This window comes from Pseudophryne corroboree, chromosome 5 (assembly GCF_028390025.1).
Source record: "Pseudophryne corroboree isolate aPseCor3 chromosome 5, aPseCor3.hap2, whole genome shotgun sequence".
NCBI lineage: Eukaryota > Metazoa > Chordata > Amphibia > Anura > Myobatrachidae > Pseudophryne > Pseudophryne corroboree.
In genome coordinates, this window is record NC_086448.1 from 523,867,305 (window position 1) to 523,889,968 (window position 22,664).

At 45.6% G+C, this 22,664-nt stretch overlaps 1 protein-coding gene across 2 annotated transcripts in view; it reads right to left on the reverse strand.

The window, feature by feature from the left end:
- SLC35B3 (solute carrier family 35 member B3) overlaps nt 1-22,664 on the reverse strand; it is a 163,371-nt gene that overhangs the window by 31,624 nt on the left and 109,083 nt on the right. For both annotated transcript variants that reach the window (XM_063923125.1, XM_063923126.1), the window contains exons 4-5: nt 9,039-9,193; nt 876-983 (exon numbers count right to left, since the gene is read on the reverse strand). In XM_063923125.1, the coding sequence (XP_063779195.1) occupies nt 876-983; nt 9,039-9,193 (263 nt within the window). The remainder of the gene's footprint in view (nt 1-875; nt 984-9,038; nt 9,194-22,664) is intronic.

Consider the following 22,664-nt stretch of genomic DNA (forward strand, 5'->3'; position numbering starts at 1 on the left):
CTTGTAAAACTAGAGCATATAGAAAAAAGGTGATGATAGGACTTTGCGCTAATTCCAGAAAGAAGTTCTTTTCCCAAATAAATATCCACACTTTCAAGCCACTTTTTAAGTAGAAGTAGGATATTAACATTTATTGGGACAAGTGCATAAAGTGTATCGTTAAAAAAGCAGGTTTATAGTGTCACAGTGCACTCGCTGCTTGTAAACATTACACTCAATACAATAAAAACATGAAATTACACATAACAATAAAGTGCATGAAAGACAAAAGACAATAAAGTGCATTAAAAGTGCATAGAAAAAAAATCCCTTTTTTCATACCCTCTAGGGCTAGTGGTGTGTGCCTAATGGTGGTGAAATAGGGTCCATTTTAGGCCGTTCAGCAACACACCACTTAGCTTTGCCCAAGGTATTGGAGAGTCTCTAGGAGTAGTCAATAGTTCAGCATCCCGGCTTGTACACACAAGAATATGCTGATTAATTTTATATATGACACTTGTATAGTGTGTGTGACGGAGTCTGTATACGGAGCAGAATGGAACTTGTGTTGGAAAAAAGCTGCAGCTGCTACATTGCAGCACTGTCGCACACAGATATACAAGTATCATATCAAACAGCACAATCTGCTTGTGCATCCTAGTCGCATTGCGTTGCGACGAAGATGCATTTTCGAACAAAAAGAAGCCCGACGAGACCTGGTGTTCCAAGAGGGGCTGTTTGGCCTGACTGCAGCAAAGATGTATGAGGACTTATCTGTATACAGACAGAGGAATTTAAGCACTCTATGGAAAAGATGACATGGTGTTTTATATCTGGGGGTTAGTAATTCAATGGAACTGTAGATTGGCTATCCATGCTGTAATCTATCACCTTACCAGTGACATTGAAGTTTGGTGCAACTGTACTGTCAGCCAGTGTAAACCATATGAGACCAATGCTCATGCACACAGCCGCAGTCACATCCACAGCATTATATCGCTTTCCTGTAGACACAAGTAAAGTGGATTACATATACATTTGTACGAAGAGTTCATTCATTTATCATCATGACAAGAGGAATCTATACTGTGTACAGATATTTACCATCAAACATCAATATTGAATTAGGCAAAACATGAATATAGGGCAAGAACCTGCTTACACATTTGTAATATTAGAAAGCTCAAAAGAAAGTGATAAAAAGAGTGCAAAAGAACATACAATATATATATATACATATACATATATATATATATATATATATATATATATATATATATACATACACATATATATATATATATATATATATATATATACACACACACACATATATATATATATATATATATATATATATATATATATATATATATACACACACATATATATATATATATATATATATATATATATATACACACACACACACACACATATATATATATATATATATATATATATATATATATATATATATATATATATATATATATATATATATATATATAGAGAGATTTTTATTTATTTATTGTAGAGCACAGTGCACTACAATGTGCAATCTATTTCCAGTTATGCACAGCAAATTACAATCACATTTTAGGGGTCACATTTGTACTTGGCACTAGACTGGTGTGGAAACAAAATCTTGAATTCACAACAGATTAAATATGATTTGTACAAACATTTGTTTTACGACTTTCGTTAAAAATCAGACCAACAATTTATTGATTAAACCAGGGTTACAGTGCAACACAATAATCACCAGACCCCATCGAAAACTACTACTGTGAATGGTTTTTGTCAAGGTAATTCCATAATTATGTAGCACACTATCCTATACCTTTTACTAAATGTATTGTATATTTCTCTGTCTCCTCTCTGTGATTTAAGCAATATTTCTCCTGCAGGGCCCACACATTATCCACAGGATAAACATTGGGATATGAGGTGGCGTCAGCGGAATGGCACCAACGATCAAAAGCTTTTGACCTCCCAGAATGCAACGTGCCAGTCCCCTATAACCCCGCCTCCTGGCTCAGGCAATTCAGTTTTTTTTGTTGGTGCGACAGGAGCCGGAACACGATCTTTGGGCTGCCAATTTTGGCAGCCATAAACTTGTTATTTTTTTTTTATAGTCTTACGTTTTTTGAGCGAGTTTTCTAAAAAGCGTCTTACATGCACCTTAGAAAGAGTCGCTCCAACAACTCTGCCGGATCGCGACAACACTTACCCACATGTACAGTGCTGTTTCAGCGGGCGTCACTGTAGGCTCTATTAACAAGTCCAGCTGACGTTACCAGGCTGTGGCCGGAGCACGGGAGAAGGTAAGGCGCCAGTTCCGCTTAGCGGGAGAGACGCAAGACACAGACGCACTGTTTTTGGGAAGGAGACTACCGAACAGTCGCTGACGCGGCTGCCACCTTGGATTCACCAGCGCTACGCCCCAGGGATCATAGGCTCCAGGGATTAGTGTGAGGCCACTATCCCTGGGGTTGATATCAGCTGTGGGTAGTAAGATGCTACCCTTGTCGCCCCTCCCCCCCGGTTCATGACCAGTTTCCCCTGAGTATCCCGCCATTAACTGATTTCCAGCTTCCGTCTGAGATGCTTGGGCATCTGTGTTCACTGTAGGTTCACTGGGCATTTGTGAACTCTATTGGCGTCTGGATCCACTCAGCGTTCACCCCGCTTTCAGGATCGATCAATGCCTGATGCTTAGGCGTCTGTAAATTATTGCTGCTGTTTTATTCGCTGTGCGACTGAATACGGTTAAAATTCCTATATAAGGTAATGCAGTAATATGTTTCTCCTACATACCTGAAATGTATCTGTAGTTGAATATGTGGTCATATTGCTTATTATACTAATGTATAACCTGTGGCTGATTGCTAGTGGGATTGCTGACTCTACTATTTCTGTCAGTTTCTGCGTTTATACCGATCCTCAATGCTGGTGCAAAGCAGGGAGGGATCGGATTGTATGTCACTTTAACAAGTTTTAAAGTGATTTCAGTCACAGATTGTGTAGTTAACACTATACAGGTGTGTGATTTGTTTATCATGTCTAAGAGATGCAAGGGTGAGGAGGATACACTCTCCACAGCAGCACCAACACTGTTTTCATGTTTGTCTTGCAAAGCTGGGTTAACCTCTAAGGATCTGGTTCAAAATTAATTATGTGCAAATTGTTTTAGTTTTCACCAAAGCCTCCTTCATAATCCAAGGCAGGCACAGGTTCAAGTTGAACCCCCGTGGGCTTCTTTTGCACAGACATTATCCAATATAGCTTAGCAGATAATGCCAGCTCCCATACCAGGGATAGGTTACCCTGTTAACCCTTACATGCAACATTCCCACTGGAGTTTATCACATCCAGTTCAGGAATCTGCAGCCTTTCAACAAAAACAGGCTGAAAGGCCTGTGGAAAGTAAATCACCCAGACATGAAACAACATCTTCACAGTCTACACGTTTCAGATGGGGACTCGTCGGAGGATGGGGATTCATCACATTCCGAGTCTGCATACAGAGATGAGGATGAAGGTCTCAGCTCAGTGGATAAACCTGAGCTAATTAGTGCTATGAAAGCCAATCTATCCTTAGAAGAGGCAGCAGAGCCTTTGTAAAAATCCAAGGCACCTGTGTTTAAACATCCCAAAACAGACAGGACTGAATTTCCTGGGTCAGAATAGCTGACAGATTATGCAAGAGGCTTGGGTAACACCCAGTAAGAAGTTTCGAATTCCAAAGAAATGGAATTCCCATTACCCTCTTCCAGCTGGGGACTGTTTAAAAAGGGAAGTAGATACGTATGTCATTTGATTAGTGCAAAAATCTACATTTCCTCTGCCTTCAACGTTATTAAATGTTATGGATAGCAAAATAGATGGTTTTTTTAAAAACCATATTCTCCTTGTCTGGGGCAATTGTAAAACCAGCAATGACTACAGCCTGGATGGCAAAAGCAGTGGCAGCCTGGGCTGATGCATTGGAGGATGACCTTTCATTGGTATCTAGAGAGCAAAAATCCCATATTGCACATATTAAACAGGAGGCTATTTTTATGGAAGAAGCAGCCTTGGATATGGGTACTATTGCTTCTCAAGCATCAGCTTCAGCAGTTGCTGCTCGCAGAGCTGTTTGGCTATGTACATGGAAGGCTGACTCAGAATCCAAGAAGGTTCTAGAGTCTTTGCCATTTACTGGAGATATTCTTTTTGGTAAAGAATTAAACAGTATTTTGGAGTCAGAAGCAGACTCTAAGAAAGTGAAGTTTCCTTCCACACATAAATCCAAACCTAGATTTCCAGCTTTTTGGCCCTTTCGGACCCAGGGAAAAGCTAAGGGAAAGGGTTATGGCAGACAGTCTCAATCTGACAAGTCTGGTAAGACTAAAAAGCATTGGGCTACCAAAGGGCCTGCTTCCAAATCAGAAGATAAGCCATCAGCCTGGTGCGGGCCTCGACCTGGGGAATCCCAGGGCGGGAGAACGACTTCTTCAGTTTGCACAGATCTGGCATCAATCCACCACAGATGCCTGGGAGCAAGAAGCGGTATCTCACAGTTATGTGTTTGCCTTCAAGAAACACCCTCCAGAAAGGTGTTTGTTGTACCAGCCCATCTTCAGTGGAAACAAAGGCCAGGGCTTTGCAAGAGGCAGTTCAGAAGTTGCTTCAATCAGGAGTGATAATTCCAGTTCCTCCTGCGCAACGAGGACAAGGTTTTTATTCCAAGCTGTTTCTAGTTCAGAAGCCAAATGGGTCGTTCCGGCCCATACTCAATCTCAAAGTGCTGAACAAGTACATTTGGGTGACTCATTTTCATATGGAGACTTTACGTTCCATTATTTTGGCCATGGAGCCGGAGGATTTTATGGTATCTTTGGATATACAGGATGTCTGCATGTGCCTACAGCATAGTTCCATCAGTGCTATCTCAGGTTTGCCATCCTCCAGCAACATTTTCAGTTCCAGGCCCTACCATTTGGACTGGCCACAGCTCCAGGAGTGTTCACCGAAATTATGGTGGTAATGGCGGTCTATCTCTGTCGGCAGGGGACAAGGGTTTTTCGATACCTCGACGACTTATTAATCCAGGCGCAATTTCAGGAATTTGCAGAGACATGGTTGGCTCATAAATTGGGCAAAGTTGTCCCTGGTTCCGTCACAATGGATGACACACTTGGAGGCTGTATTGGATTTGGGTCTTCAGAGAGTAATTTTACCTATGAACAAAATATCCAAAATTCAGACGAGGATTCATAATCTGCTACACAGTCAAAGGGTATCCATTCAAGCAGCGATGCATGTGATGGGATCTATGGTGTCAACATTCGACATGGTGGAGTATGCTCAATTCCACTCGAGGCCGCTACAACATCTGATCCTTTCCAAATGGAATGGGATACATCAAACAATAAAAACTCAGACTATGGTCCTTCCTCTGGAAGTAAGGAGGTCATTAGCCTGGTTGCTACAGACATCCCATCTGGACAAAGGGAGACCCTTTTGGGTCTCAGATTGGGAGGTTCTGACAACAGATGCCAGTCTTCAGGGCTGGGGAGCAGTGTCAGAAATAAGTTGCTTCCAAGGGAAGTGGACCAAGGAAGAAAGTCGCCTGCGAATAAATATATTGGAACTTCAGGCCATATATATGCACATAGGCAGGCAAAGGACAGTCTTCAGGGGAAACCAGTTCAAATCCGCTCGGACAATGCAACGGCAGTAGCGTACCCTCAATCATCAGGGAGGAACTCGCAGCCAAAAAGCGATGAAGGAGGTAAACCACATGCCAAGGTGGGCAGAACTTCATCATCTAGCCTTGTCCGCAGTGTTCATTCTGGGAGTCCTAAACTGGGAAGCGGATATTCTCAGTTGACATGCCATTCATGCAAACGAATGGGCTTTACACCCGGAGGTCTTCCAGACTCTAGTGGACAAGTGGGGGTTACCAGAGACAGATCTCATGGGTTCCCATCAGTACAACAAAGTTCCCGAATACAGGTCAAGGACAAAGGATCCCGGAGCGACTATTGTGGATGCTCTGTCAGTAAGATGGGACTTTCGTCTGGCCTATGTGTTTCCACCGATCGCCCTGTTGCCCAGGGTGATGCGAAAGGTAAAACAAGGAAAGGGCGCTGTGATACTAATAGCTCCAGCTTGGCCAAGAAGACATTGGTACACAGATCTGCAGAGGCTGTCGGTGGATACCGTTCCTACTCCCTCAACGTCCAGATCTACTGTCTCAGGGTCCTTTCTATTACAAGCACCTGGATCAGCTGTCTTTGACGGCGTGGCTCTTGAGACTTCCATCCTGAAACCAAGAGGATTTTCACAAGGGTAATTCAAACAATGCTCAGAGCAAGGAAACCATCCTCAGCTCGCATTTATTACAGAATATATGGCAAGCCTATATTCAATGGAGAGGTGACAGGAAATTTGACCCTAGGTCTTTCAGAGTTTACAAAGTCCTAGCATTCCTTCAGGCAGGAATGGACAAAGGTCTACGGGTTGCTTCCTTGAGAGTTCAGGTGTCAGCATTGACTGTATGGTTTCAAAACCTACAGGATGTTCACACTTTTTCCCAGGGAATGCTTCACATCCAACCTCCTTTTGTTCCTCATACAGCTCCTTGGGATCTAAGTCTAGTGCTAAAGGCGCTTCAAGTTGCCCCATTTGAACCACTGAAGCAAGTGGATCTTAAATGGTTGACAGCTAAAGTTCTCTCTTTCTACTGGCTATTGCTTCAGCTAGAAGAGTTTCATACTTAGGGGCATTCTTATGTTGCCCTCCTTTTCTGATATTTCATCCAGATAGAGCGGTTCTTAGAACCAAATCTGGTTATCTTCTTAAGGTGGTGTCTAAATTCCACCTTAACGAAGAAATTGTAGTACCGGCTTTTCAAGCGCCGGATCTTTCTGCGGCAGATGCATCATTGGACGTAGTCCGTGCTTTAAGGATCTACGTGGACCATACCAGTGCCATCAGAAAGATAGAGGATGGCCTGCCGACAAGCGGACACTGGCGAGGCGGCTTCAGATGACGATTTCAGAAGCATAGTCTCAAGCTGATCTCCCTATTCAGGCTAATGTCTCTGCTTACTTTACTCGTAAGGTAGGTCTGTCATGGGCAGCACAATGTGGTGCTTCAGCTGAACAGATATGTAAGGCAGCCACATGGTCTTCCATTAACACATTCATTAGACATTATGCCTTTGATACCTTTGCCACTCAGGACGCTGCATTCGGGTGAAGGATTCTCCTGTCCAATCAGGAGCATCCCCTCCACTAACTTTGCTTTGGGACATCCCAATGTTTATCCTGTGGATAATCTGTGGACCCTGCAGGAGAAATATGTAGTTATGGTAGACTTACCGTCGATAACTCTATTTCTCATAAGTCCACAGTATCCACAGGGATCCCACCCACCCTGATGCACCTGATTTGAGGATCCTTTCACATACTAACCTCTTCCTTCTTGTATGGAAGGGTGTGCAAGTATGCTCTTCTTACCTGATTAGGGCTCTCTATGACGCTCCTGCCTTGAGCTTTGGAAACAACTGAATTGTCTGAGCCAGAAGGCGGGGATATAGGTTGCATTCTGGGAGGCCGAAAACTTTTGATCGTTGGTGTCAATCCACTGACGCTACCTCATATCCCAATGTTTATCCTGTGGATACTGTGGACTTAGGAGAAATAGAGTTAATCGACGGTAAGTCTACCATAACTACGTATATTTATTTTACCAGGCATACCTATCTGTTTTATTTGGCATGAGATAGCCATCTCCACTGTAATCTCAGGCTGGGTACACACCCACCCCACCTGTCTGCAGGCCGCTGTATAAACTGAACGAGCGGCTAATTCTGGTAAGTTTACCAATCATCTGGGGGCAGGATACCGCGGTCAGTATTCTGACTGCCGACATCCTGAACGCCGGCAAATCAATCCCAACCCGTCTGTGAAATATGTAATTCACAAACATCATAGGTACGCACCCACCGATCCACAAACAATATATCGACCATTTGATAGGAAGAAATCCCTTTTAAAAAACATCTTCCAAGATCTACTGAAAGCAAATACTGTATGGTATTAGAAAATCTTTTATATGGCACTTTTATATTACAGTGCAGCTTAGAACTTTATTTTATTTTTGAGAAATATTACAGTGTAATATAAATTAAAATTTTAATGAATCCCACTATAAATAAGCAAAACAAATACAGATACAGTAGTTCCATCTCATGGACCTTCACCATATAGTTAAAGTATGTCTATTTTAAATAAATGACCAAAAGCCTGTCACCCAGTGCTTCAATTGCAATGACTGCCACTAATCACATGATAGTGCCCTTACAAAGCAGCAATCCCATGCAAAATTACGTTTTTAGTTTCTTTTCTTACATAAATTCATGTGGAGGCTATAAGAAGAATCTTGAGAATCTTCCATTTCTCCTCATTTTTTCATTAATTATAATTCTCCAGTGTCATGGACTACTGTGGCAACCACAGTCACATGATGTAGTAAACCAAGGCTTTGAAATACCCCTCTGAGATTTATCTGCACTATGACATACCCCCCTCTGTACTCGTATTGGGTAATTGTGCCTGCTCCGTTGGCAACAATCCCACAATTGTATTTTTTTATTTATTTATTTAAGTGATATACCTTTTTAAAATATGCATAGTGTCATTTGTTTTTGCTATCCTGCCAACAAATGATTATTTCTTCAAAATTTCTCTGGAGTGAAAACCAGAATGGATGCCAGACACAGACCCACAGTAGTTTTCTACACAGACAAAGGCCCATACAGCAGCATATATGTGGTAGAGAGGGAGGATGTCACAGTGCAGACAGAGTTCAGATGAGCATTTCAAAGCCTCTCTGCTCATCTACATCATATGCTAGTAATGGTACTTAGCTTTAAATAAACAAAACTTCTTGCTGCTTTAAACAAAGGAGCAGCAGCAAGTACCACACAGTTCAAGTATGACATGTGACAGTTCGTATGGCACCAGAGTTAAAACAGGACCTTAAGTGGCCTGAAGGCTGCATACCTTGAATGAATACTCCACCAATCATTACAGGAATCAGTTTACAGCATTTGAAAATAACCTGAGTAGGATAATTCAGATATCCAAGGGAAGTGTTTGAAAGACCCATTGTGCCCACTGTAAGGAAAGCTATTATAATATAAGTTTTTACCGGCAGCCTGAAAAAGATAAAAAATAAGATTTTAAACCTACCGGTAAATCTTTTTCTCCTAGTCCGTAGAGGATGCAGGGGACTCCGTAAGGACCATGGATATAGACGGGCTCCGCAGGAGACATGGGCACTATAAAGAACTTTAGAATGGGTGTGCACTGGCTCCTCCCTCTATGCCCCTCCTCCAGACCTCAGTTAGAGAAACTGTGCCCAGAGGAGACGGACAGTACGAGGAAAGGATTTTTTGTTAATCCAAGGGCAAGATTCATACCAGCCCACACCATCCACACCGTATAACCTGGAATATACGAACCAGTCAACAGTATGAAACAAAACAGCATCAGCCAAAGACTGATCAAAACTGTAACATAACCCTTATGTAAGCAATAACTATATACAAGTCTTGCAGAATTTAGTCCGCACTGGGACGGGCGCCCAGCATCCTCTACGGACTAGGAGAAAAAGATTTACCGGTAGGTTTAAAATCTTATTTTTTCTTACGTCCTAGAGGATGCTGGGGACTCCGTAAGGACCATGGGGATTATACCAAAGCTCCAGACCGGGCGGGAGAGTGCGGATGACTCTGCAGCACCAATTGAGCAAACATTAGGTCCTCCTCAGGCAAGGTATCAAACATGTAGAATTTAGCAAAAGTGTTTGAACCCGACCAAGTCGCCGCTCGGCAAAGCTGTAATGCCGAGACGCCTCGGGCAGCCGCCCACGAAGAGCCCACCTTCCTAGTGGAATGGGACTTAACCGAATTTGGTAACGGCAATCCCACCGTAGAATGAGCCTGCTGAATCGTGTTACAGATCCAGCGAGCAATAGTCTGCTTAGAAGCAGGAGCGCCAACCTTGTTGGCTGCATACAGGACAAACAGAGCCTCTGTTTTTCTAACCCGAGCCGTCCTGGCTACATAAATTTTCAAGGCCCTGACTACATCAAGGGACTTGGAATCCTCCAAGTCCCCCGTAGCCACAGGCACCACAATAGGTTGGTTCATATGAAACCACCTTAGGCAAAAATTGAGGACGAGTCCGCAATTCTGCTCTATCCACATGGAAAATCAGATAGGGGCTTTTGTGAGACAAAGCCGCCAATTCAGACACCTGCCTTGCAGATGCCAAGGCCAACAACATGACCACCTTCCAAGTGAGAAATTTTAATTCCGCCGTTTGAAGAGGCTCAAACCAGTGAGATTTCAGGAGCTGTAACACCACGTTAAGGTCCCATGGTGCCACTGGAGGCTGGATGTGCAGCACTCCCTTTACAAAAGTCTGGACTTCTGGGAGAGAAGCCAATTCCTTCTGAAAGAAAATTGATAGGGCCGAAATCTGTACCTTAATGGAGCCTAATTTTAGGCCCATATCCACTCCTGTCTGTAGAAAGTGGAGAAAACGGCCCAGATGGAAAACTTCCGCAGGAGCATTCTTGGCTTCACACCAAGATACATACTTTCTCCAGATACGGTGATAATGCTTCGCCGTCACCTCCTTCCTAGCCCTTATCAGAGTAGGGATGACTTCTTCCGGAATGCCTTTACCAGCTAGGATTCGGCATTCAACCGCCATGCCGTCAAACGCCATGCCGTCAAACGCAACCGCGGTAAGTCTTGGAACAGACAGGGCCCCTGTTGCAACAGGTCCTCTCTGAGAGGAAGAGGCCACGGATCTTCTGTGAGCATTTCCTGAAGATCTGAATACCAGGCCCTGCAAGGCCAATCCGGAACAATGAGTATTGTTTGCATACTTTTTCTTCTTATGATTCTCAATATTTTTGAGGTGAGTGGAAGAGGAGGGAACACATAGACCGACTGAAACACCCACGTTGTCACCAGGGCGTCCACTGCTACAGCCTGAGGGTCCCTTGACCTGGCACAATACCTCCGAAGCTTCTTGTTGAGGCGTGACGCCATCATGTTTATTTGAGGAAGTCCCCAATGACTTGTTATCTCTGCAAAAACTTCTTGATGAAGTCCCCACTCTCCTGGATGGAGATCGTGTCTGCTGAGGAAGTCTGCTTCCCAGTTGTCCACTCCCGGAATGAAGACTGCTGTTAAAGCGCTTACATGATTTTCCGCCCAGTAAAGAATCCTGGTGGCTTTTCGCCATTGCCACTCTGCTTCTTGGTCCGCCTTGGCGGTTTACATGAGCCACGGCTGTGACGTTGTCTGACTGAATCAGAACCGGTAGGTCGCGAAGAAGATTCTCCGCCTGACGCAGGCCGTTGTATATGGCCCTCAATTCCAGTTCGTTGATGTGCAGACAAGCCTCCGGGCTTGACCATAGTCCCTGCAAGTTTCTTCCTTGTGCGACTGCTCCCCATCCTCGGAGGCTCGCGTCCGTAGGTCACCAGAACCCAGTCCTGAATGCCGAACCTGCGACCCTCTAGAAGGTGAGCACTCTGCAGCCACCACAGGAGAGACACCCTGGCCCTGGGGGACAGGCTGATTTTTTGATGAATATGTAGATGGGACCCAGACCACTTGTCCAGAAGGTCCCACTGAAAAGTCCTCGCATGAAACCTGCCGAAGGGAATGGCCTCGTAGGACGCCACCATTTTCCCCAGTACTCGAGTGCATTGATGGACCGACACACTTTTCAGTTTCTACAGGTTTCTGACCAAGTTCTGGAGTTCCTGGGCTTTTTCCATCGGGAGAAAAACCCTCTTTTGTTCCATGTCCAGAATCATACCCAAGAAAGTCAACTGCCCAGGGATCCACCTCTGATTGAACCCAGACGTGGCTGAAGAGTCGTAGACGTGCCCCCACCGGGGCGGACTCCCTCAGCGGAGCCCCAGCGCCATGCGGTGGATTTAGTAGAAGCCGGGGAGGACTTCTGCTCCTGGGAACTAGCCGTAGCCGGCAGTTTTTTCCCCCTACCCTTACCTCTGGCGAGGAAGGAAGAGCCCCGACCTCTTCTGGACTTATGCGACCGAAAGGACTGCATCCGATATTGTGGCGTTTTCTTTTGCTGTGAGGAAACATAAGGTAAAAAAGTAGATTTACCTGCAGTAGCTGTGGAAACCAGGTCTGTGAGACCTTCCCCAAATAAGTCCTCACCTTTGTAAGGCAAAACCTCCATATGCCTCTTTGAGTTGGCATCACCCGTCCATTGGCGGGTCCACAGGGCTCGCCTAGCAGAAATCGCCATGGCGTTGGCTCTCGAACCCAGCAGGCCAACGTCTCTCTGAGCATCTCTCATATAAAGGACTGCGTCTTTAATGTGACCCAAGGTCAATAAAATGGTATCCCTATCCAGGGTATCAATGTCAGCTGACAAGGTATCAGTCCAAGCCGCCACAGCGCTACAAACCCAAGCCGACGCGATTGTCTGTCTGAGCAAGGCACCCGTATGTGTATAAATTGACTTCAAGGTAGTTTCCTGCCTGCGATCAGCAGGATCCCTGAGGGCTGCCGTATCTGGAGACGGCAGTGCCACCTCTTTGGACAAGCGCGTTAACGCCTTGTCCACCCTGGGCAAGGATTCCCACCGTACCCTGTCCTTTGCCGGGAAAGGATACGCCATCAGTTTCTTGCAGTTTCCCAAGCTTTTTAAAATAACTCATTCAGCTCATGAGATGGGGGAAAAGTTACCTCAGGCTTCTTTTCCTTAAACATGTGTACCCTCGTGTCAGGAACAGAGGGGTCATCTGTGATATGCAAAACATCATTTATTGCAATAATCATGTAATGAATACTTTTGGCCACCCTTGGGTGTAACCTCGCATCATCGTAGTCGACACTGGAGTCAAAAACCGTGTCGGTATCAGTGTCTGCTACTTAGGACAGTGAGCGTTTCTGAGACCCAGAAGGGCCCTGTGACACAGTTAAAGCCATGGATTGACTCCCTGCTTTATCCCTGGACTCTGCTTGTCCAATCTCTTATGTAATAAAGCCACATTTGCATTTAAAACATTCCACATATCCAGTCAGGTGTCGGCGTTGCCGACGGAGACACCACAATCATCTGCTCCACCTTCTCCCTAGAAGAGCCTTCCGCTTCAGACATGCCGACACACACGTACCGACACCCCCACACACTCAGGGAAATAACTATATGGAGACACCCTGGAATAAAATCCAGTTAGGACAGCGCTTTTATATAAAAATATATATAACAACACTCACTGCGCCAATTACATGTGCCCCCCCCCCCACCTTCTTTTTTGCCCTCTGTGACCATGTTCAGCAGGGGAGAGTCCGGGGAGCCAGCTTCTCTGCATGTGCTGTGGAGAAAATGGCGCTGGTTAGTGCTGGAGGATCAAGCCCCGCCCCCTCAGCGACAGGCGCGGCTCCGGGACGAACGGCGAAGGTGAGACCTGCGTTCCGACCCTCTGGAGCTAATGGTGTCCAGTAGCCTAAGAAGCAGAGCCTATCACTTAAGTAGGTCTGCTTCTCTCCCCTCAGTCCCACGATGCAGGGAGCCTGTTGCCAGCAGTGCTCCCTGAAAATAAAAAACCTAACTAAATTCTTTTTCAGAGAAACTCAGGAGTGCTCCCCTGTAATGCACCCAGTCTCCTCTGGGCACATGATCCAACTGAGGTCTGGAGGAGGGGCATAGAGGGAGGAGCCAGTGCACACCCATTCTAAAGTTCTTTATAGTGCCCATGTCTCCTGCGGACCCCGTCTATACCCATGGTCCTTACGGAGTCCCCAGCATCCTCTCGGACGTAAGAGAAATTGTTTTTAATGCAGATCTAGAATAAACACAAACAATAAAATAGAAAGCTCTACTGTACTGTAACTCCCACTGGAGCTAACTTTTTTTTAAATTTATATTGGCATACATATCTCTAACCCTTCTGCAACATTTTAAAATAATTATTAAAAAAATATAGTATAGGTTAAGTGGCTACAGAATTTTTTCATAGTTACTTATTGAGTTCACATACTGATTTTTTTTTTATCACTATCTCAGTCACTGAAATAGAGTTTTTGTAAAGTTCAGACACTATCTCAGGCTATTACTGTAATGCACAACCTACTATTTTGCGAACTGTTCACATATATTTGATTATCCATTACAATGCATTAATATTGGACCATAACCCTTCTAGGAAATAAAATTAAATTAAATTACACTCAAGTTTTTTAAATCGCCATTATTTTTGTCATATTACAATATCACATATTACCATATGTCATTTCAAACTCATTAGGACAGCCTTTATCTATTTCACTGGCATATCTATCTATCTATCTATCTATCTATCTATCTATCTATCTATCTATCTATCTATCTATCTATGTCTGTTACACAATTACCATATGTTTTATTACATACTTATCCATAAGATTTTAAGTGTAATATTTTATTCATTGCACCTTTGAAGCAGAAATCTTCTATTTACTAATGATCCATGTGGGCATCAGCATCATTATTTCTGTTGCCACCTCCCTTCTCTAAGAGCCTGCCCAAGGAATATAAATAATGGTCTGCAAGTCCCACCCGTCACTCACCATAGTTCCATCTACCAATTCCAGATTCAGGAGTCTGTTCATACAGTAACAGAGGTCACAGTGGGAAACATGCTGGTTTTTTGCACTCTTCCACTACACTATCAACTATTGATGTTCCAAATAAGCCATACTTGTGTTACACCTACTATAGGTAAATTCTGTGTAAAATGAAACTACTATTCAATGTTACACAGTAATGGCTGCTTGGGCTTCTACTTATTTCTAGTGAATCGTTCAATACTAATGTCACTCCCAGAACGTGCCTAATGGTAATGTCACAGAGTGGACGTGCTGTGAGGACTACTGTGCCAGCCACTGGGAACCTGTACTAAGTTAAACTGCTTATGAATTTTTAAAAAAGTAAGTAGTTTTGAAATACTTAATATTTTGCTTCATTTAAAGTTCTACTCTATTAGGTGTATTCAAGAAATAGTGACAGAGGTGAGGTACCAGCAGGGGTGTAGCGAGGGTGGCACTGGGAGCAGAAAAAGTTAAAGGGCGCGCTGCTGCCCACCATCCCCCTTATAGCGGGCCATTGTACTGGCAGCCACAGAGCAGGAGGAGTAGAAGCAGAGGGGGCGCACACTGACTTGGAGACTAGCTGAGATATTCAATTTGGCCCGAAGAGACATCGGGAGTAAAAACCTCCGATGTTTCTTCGAGTGCTGCGGTCGGGCTATTTAATTTGCTCGGCCGGTAAAACCTGCTTTTTCATCCGTAAACACACAGGTTCAGTAAAACCAAAACATACCCTTGCTCCGGGCACCATGGCGCCTAGCTACACCTCTGGGTACCAGCATAACAACCATTTGTGCAACACCCAGTGGCCACCGGCAGCGCAGATCTTTCTTTGTGTACAAGTGAATAATCTTGTGCTGTTGTTATAATATAATTATTGGTGATTTTTGCAGCCACACAGAAAATAACGAACTACAGTACTGTCATATTTGTCTCTACTTGGGCGGCTTGCCCTCTCCTTCCAGTATTGCATATGGTATATGGGATTAGTCCATCGCTATTAGTTCTAACAGTAATGATTCATTAATATAGATATCTATTTGCTTTAACTACCACAACTTAATTCAATATAATAAACAGTGTATACTGTTTTTCTATACTGAGGGACAGATTCTGAATCAGACAATGCTATCTTACACATTCGTTGGAGATTTTATGTGACTGTGCATGTGTCTAAACCTTTACCTCACACGACGCAGGCTTTCCATAGTCTGTGCGCACACAGGAGCTACTGGGCATTCCTGGGAGGTGGCTAAACAGGCACACACACACAGTACCTCCATATGATGGGTCTGTTATGGGCATGTGGCAGGAGTGTCACAGGAGTGTTTTCCAACTCAGATGCTAGATCGCATACATTGAAGGCCATACTCAGAGATTCTGCACCTAGCATGGGGCTGTTGCAAGTCTCAATGGTGCGTTTCATGGTTGTGACTGCAGCAGCTGAAAGTACAGATATGTCCTCATATGGGTGGTCTTCAGTATGCCGACTGTCGGGATCCCGGCGCCGGAATCCCGACAGCCGGCATACCGACACTTTTTCTCCCTTGTGGGGGTCCACGACCCCCCTGGAGGGAGAATAAAATAGCGCGGCGAGCCCGCAAGGGGCTCATTTGCGCTCGCCACGCTGTCGGTATGCCGACGGTCGGGCTCCCGGCGCCGGTATGCTGGTTGCCGGGAGCCCGGCCGCCGGTATACCATACTACACCCCCTCATACATCTAGTCTCAATACCCCATGCAGCGCAAGATGCCTGGCGTGAGTGAGCTGCCAGGTGCCGTGCAACTCTGCTAACGCTGAGCATTTTTTTTTTTTGCTAAAAGTGTGTCTTAATCGCAACACACAAGGAGACTGCTGATTAAGAGATGTGACTGCTACATTGTAGCACTTTGTATACAGATTCCGAGACTCTGTCGCACACAGATATACAAGTGTCATATATCAAGTGAATCAGCAGAGTTTCCTAGTCGCACTGTTTGGTGAATAAGACTAATTTTCTGTAAAATCTTATGCAAAAAAAGATGCCCAACGCTAGACGATTCTCACGCGACCTGGCATGACAAGAGGGGCTGTTCGGCGTGACTGCAGCAAATGTGTATGAGGAGACATCTGTAGGCATCGCAGCCCTTTGCGCATTCAGTCGCATGCATGTACATCAGGGGAAGGGATACTAGCATTAGCATGAAGTCACAACAGGCCAAATAAAGCAAAAATCAGCAGCGTGCAAATCAGAAACAGACACTAAATATTCTAAATGTCAGGAATTCAGAGATAATAATTGCAGAAGGGAACACAGCTACTGTTCTAGTGATTAACCATACTAAACTAAATAGTTTATGTGACAATCTTCTAAAAGGATGTGCATCAATAGATCCACAGTAAACAGACAGTCAATAGGTCGCCCCATATGGTCGACATGCAAAAGGTCAACTGGTACAAATGGTCAAAGAAGATAAAATAGACTTCAGACTTCGTGCGCACTAGATTGGAGTGCGGCTACACAATACACAGGTGTGTGTATCCACAAGTCACACAAGAAGACAGTAAATAGCAAAAAGATGTGCATTAACAGTAGCGCTCTCCAAACACCATATTTAGACGTTAACCATCATAGTGAAACAAAAACATGAGCAATTAAAATGATTCACCATAGATAATAAGAATTTACTTACCGATAATTCTATTTCTCGTAGTCCGTAGTGGATGCTGGGGACTCCGTCAGGACCATGGGGATAGCGGCTCCGCAGGAGACAGGGCACAAAAGTAAAAGCTTTAGGATCAGGTGGTGTGCACTGGCTCCTTCCCCTATGACCCTCCTCCAAGCCTCAGTTAGGATACTGTGCCCGGACGAGCGTACACAATAAGGAAGGATTTTGAATCCCGGGTAAGACTCATACCAGCCACACCAATCACACTGTACAACCTGTGATCTGAACCCAGTTAACAGCATGATAACAGCGGAGCCTCTGAAAAGATGGCTCACAACAATAATAACCCGATTTTTGTAACAATAACTATGTACAAGTATTGCAGACAATCCGCACTTGGGATGGGCGCCCAGCATCCACTACGGACTACGAGAAATAGAATTATCGGTAAGTAAATTCTTATTTTCTCTGACGTCCTAAGTGGATGCTGGGGACTCCGTCAGGACCATGGGGATTATACCAAAGCTCCCAAACGGGCGGGAGAGTGCGGATGACTCTGCAGCACCGAATGAGAGAACTCCAGGTCCTCCTCAGTCAGGGTGTGCCCCTGACCAAGTATCAGCTCGGCAAAGTTGTAAAGCCGAGAGCCCTCGGGCAGCCGCCCAAGATGAGCCCACCTTCCTTGTGAAATGGGCATTTACATATTTTGGCTGTGGCAGGCCTGCCACAGAATGTGCAAGCTGAATTGTACTACACATCCAACTAGCAATCGTCTGCTTAGAAGCAAGAGCACCCAGTTTGTTGGGTGCATACAGGATAACAGCAAGTCAGTTTTCCTGACTCCAGTCGTCCTGGAAATTATATTTTCAGGGCCCTGACAACATCTAGCAACTTGGAGTCCTCCAAGTCCCTAGTAGCCGCAGGTACCACAATAAGCTGGTTCAGGTGAAACACTGACACCACCTTAGGGAGAAACTGGGGACGAGTCCGCAGCTCTGCCCTGTCCGAATGGACAATCAGATATGGGCTTTTGTGAGACAAACGCCGCCAATTCTGACACTCGCCTGGCCGAGGCCAGGGCCAACAGCATGGTCACTTTCCCTGTGAGATATTTCAAATCCACAGATTTGAGCGGTTTAAACCAATGTGATTTGAGGAATCCCAGAACTACGTTGAGATCCCACAGTGCCACTGGAGGCACAAAAGGGGGTTGTATATGCAGTACTCCCTTGACAAACTTCTGGACTTCAGGAACTGAAGCCAATTCTTTCTGGAAGAAAATCGACAGGGCCGAAATTTGAACCTTAATGGACCCCAATTTGAGGCCCATAGACACTCCTGTTTGCAGGAAATGCAGGAAACGACCGAGTTGAAATTTCTTCGTGGGGCCTTCCTGGCCTCACACCACGCAACATATTTTCGCCACATGTGGTGATAATGTTGTGCGGTCACCTCCTTCCTGGCTTTGACCAGGGTAGGAATGACCTCTTCCGGAATGCCTTTTTCCCTTAGGATCCGGCGTTCAACCGCCATGCCGTCAAACGCAGCCGCGGTAAGTCTTGGAACAGACATGGTACTTGCTGAAGCAAGTCCCTTCTTAGCTGCAGAGGCCATGAGTCCTCTGTGAGCATCTCTTGAAGTTCCGGGTACCAAGTCCTTCTTGGCCAATCCGGAGCCACGAGTATAGTTCTTACTCCTCTACGTCTTATAATTCTCAATACCTTGGGTATGAGAAGCAGAGGAGGTAAGACATACACCGACTGGTACACCCACGGTGTTACCAGAACGTCCACAGCTATTGCCCGAGGGTCTTTTGACCTGGCGCAATACTTGTCCAGTTTTTTGTTCAGGCGGGACGCCATCATGTCCACCTTTGGTCTTTCCCAACGGTTCACAATCATGTGGAAGACTTCCAGATGAAGTCCCCACTCTCCCGGGTGGAGGTTGTGCTGAGGAAGTCTGCTTCCCAGTTGTCCACTCCCGGAATGAACACTGCTGACAGTGCTATCACATGATTTTCCGCCCAGCGAAAAATCCTTGCAGTTTCTGCCATTGCCCTCCTGCTTCTTGTGCCGCCCTGTCTGTTTACGTGGGCGACTGCCGTGATGTTGTCCCACTGGATCAATACCGGCTGACCTTGAAGCAGAGGTCTTGCTAAGCTTAGAGCATTGTAAATTGCCCTTAGCTCCAGTATATTTATGTGGAGAAAAGTCTCCAGACTTGATCACACTCCCTGGAAATTTTTTCCCTGTGTGACTGCTCCCCAGCCTCTCAGGCTGGCCTCCGTGGTCACCAGCATCCAATCCTGAATGCCGAATCTGCGGCCCTCTAGAAGATGAGCACTCTGTAACCACCACAGGAGAGACACCCTTGTCCTTGGAGATAGGGTTATCCGCTGATGCATCTGAAGATGCGATCCGGACCATTTGTCCAGCAGATCCCACTGAAAAGTTCTTGCGTGGAATCTGCCGAATGGAATCGCTTCGTAATAAGCCACCATTTTTCCCAGGACTCTTGTGCAATGATGCACTGACACTTTTCCTGGTTTTAGGAGGTTCCTGACTAGCTCGGATAACTCCCTGGCTTTCTCCTCCGGGAGAAACACCTTTTTCTGGACTGTGTCCAGAACCATCCCTAGGGACAGCAGATGTGTCGTCGGAAACGGCTGCGATTTTGGATATTAAAAATCCACCCGTGCGGTCGTAGAACTACTTGAGATAGTGCTACTCCGACTTCCAACTGTTCTCTGGACCTTGCCCTTATCAGGAGATCGTCCAAGTAAGGGATAATTAAGACGCCTTTTCTTTGAAGAAAGAATCATCATTTCGGCCATTACTTTGGTAAAGACCCGGGGTGCCGTGGACAATCCAAACGGCAGCTTCTGAAACGGATAGTGACAGTTCCGTACCACGAACCTGAGATACCCTTGGTGAGAAGGGCAATTTGGGACATGGAGGTAAGCATCCTTGATGTCCAGGGACACCATATTGGTTCGCTATCACTGCTCTGAGTGACTCCATCTTGATTTGAACCTTTGTATGTAAGTGTTCAAAGATTTCCCATTTAGAATAGGTCTCACCGAGCCGTTCGGCTTCAGTACCACAATATAGTGTGGAATAATACCCCTTTCCTTGTTGTAGGAGGGGTACTTTGATTATCACCTGCTGGGAATACAGCTTGTGAATTGTTTCCAATACTGCCTCCCTGTCGGAGGAAGACGTTGGTAAAACAGACATCAGGAGCCTGCGAGGGGGAGACGTCTCGAATTTCCAATCTGTACCCCTGGGATACTACTTGTAGGATCCAGGGGTCCACTTGCGAGTGAGCCCACTACGCGCTGAAACTCTTGAGACGACCCCCCACCGCACTTGAGTCCGCTTGTACGGCCCCAGCGTCATGCTGAGGACTTGGCAGAAGCGGTGGAGGGCTTCTGTTCCTGGGAATGGGCTGCCTGCTGCAGTCTTCTTTCCTTTCCTCTATCCCTGGGCAGATATGACTGGCCTTTTGCCCGCTTGCCCTTATGGGGACGAAAGGACTGAGGCTGAAAAGACGGTGTCTTTTTCTGCTGAGATGTGACTTGGGGTAAAAAAGGTGGATTTTCCAGCTGTTGCCGTGGCCACCAGGTCCGATGGACCGACCCCAAATAACTCCTCCCCTTTATACGGCAATACTTCCATGTGCCGTTTGGAATCTGCATCACCTGACCACTGTCGTGTCCATAAACATCTTCTGGCAGATATGGACATCGCACTTACTCTTGATGCCAGAGTGCAAATATCCCTCTGTGCATCTCGCATATATAGAAATGCATCCTTTAAATGCTCTATAGTCAATAAAATACTGTCCCTGTCAAGGGTATCAATATTTTCAGTCAGGGAATCCGACCAAGCCACCCCAGCGCTGCACATCCAGGCTGAGGCGATCGCTGGTCGCAGTATAACACCAGTATGTGTGTATATACCTTTTTAGGATATTTTCCAGCCTCTCAGCTGGCTCCTTGAGGGCGGCCCTATCTGGAGACGGTACCGCCACTTGTTTTGATAAGCGTGTGAGCGCCTTATCCACCCTAAAGGGTGTTTTCTGGCGGGAAAGGGTATACCGCCAATAATTTTCTATCGGGGGAAACCCACTCATCATCACACACTTCATTTAATTTATCTGATTCAGGAAAAACTACAGGTAGTTTTTTCACACCCCACATAATACCCTTCTTTGTGGTACTTGTAGTATCAGAAATATGTAACACCTCCTTCATTGCCCTTAACATGTAACGTGTGGCCCTAAAGGAAAATACGTTTGTTTCTGCACCGTCGACACTGGAGTCAGTGTCCGTGTCTGTGTCGACCGACTGAGGTAAATGAGCGTTTTACAGCCCCTGACGGTGTTTGAGACGCCTGGACAGGTACTAATTTGTATGCCGGCCGTCTCATGTCGTCAACCGACCTTGCAGCGTGTTGACATTATCCCGTAATTCCTTAAATAAGCCATCCATTCCGGTGTCGACTCCCTAGAGAGTGACATCACCATTTCAGGCAATTGCTCCGCCTCCTCACCAACATCGTCCTCATACATGTCGACACACACGTACCGACACACAGCACACACACAGGGAATGCTCTGATAGAGGACAGGACCCCACTAGCCCTTTGGGGAGACAGAGGGAGAGTTTGCCAGCACACACCAAAAACGCTATAATTATGCAGGGACAACCTTTATATAAGTGTTTTTCCCTTATAGCATTTTAATATATATATATACATATCGCCAAATAAGTGCCCCCCCTCTCTGTTTTAACCCTGTTTCTGTAGTGCAGTGCAGGGGAGAGCCTGGGAGCCTTCCCACCAGCATTTCTGTGAGGGAAAATGGCGCTGTGTGCTGAGGAGAATAGGCCCCGCCCCCTTTTCGGCGGGCTTCTTCTCCCGTTTTTCTGAGACCTGGCAGGGGTTAAATACATCCATATAGCCCCCAGGGGCTATATGTGATGTATTTTTAGCCAGAATAAGGTACTATCATTGCTGCCCAGGGCGCCCCCCCCAGCGCCCTGCACCCTCAGTGACCGCTGCTATGAAGTGTGCTGACAACAATGGCGCACAGCTGCAGTGCTGTGCGCTACCTTATGAAGACTGAAGAGTCTTCTGCCGCCGGTTTCTGGACCTCTTCACTTTTCGGCATCTGCAAGGGGGTCGGCGGCGCGGCTCCGGGACGAACCCCAGGGTGAGACCTGTGTTCCGACTCCCTCTGGAGCTAATGGTGTCCAGTAGCCTAAGAAGCCAATCCATCCTGCACGCAGGTGAGTTCACTTCTCTCCCCTAAGTCCCTCGTAGCAGTGAGCCTGTTGCCAGCAGGACTCAC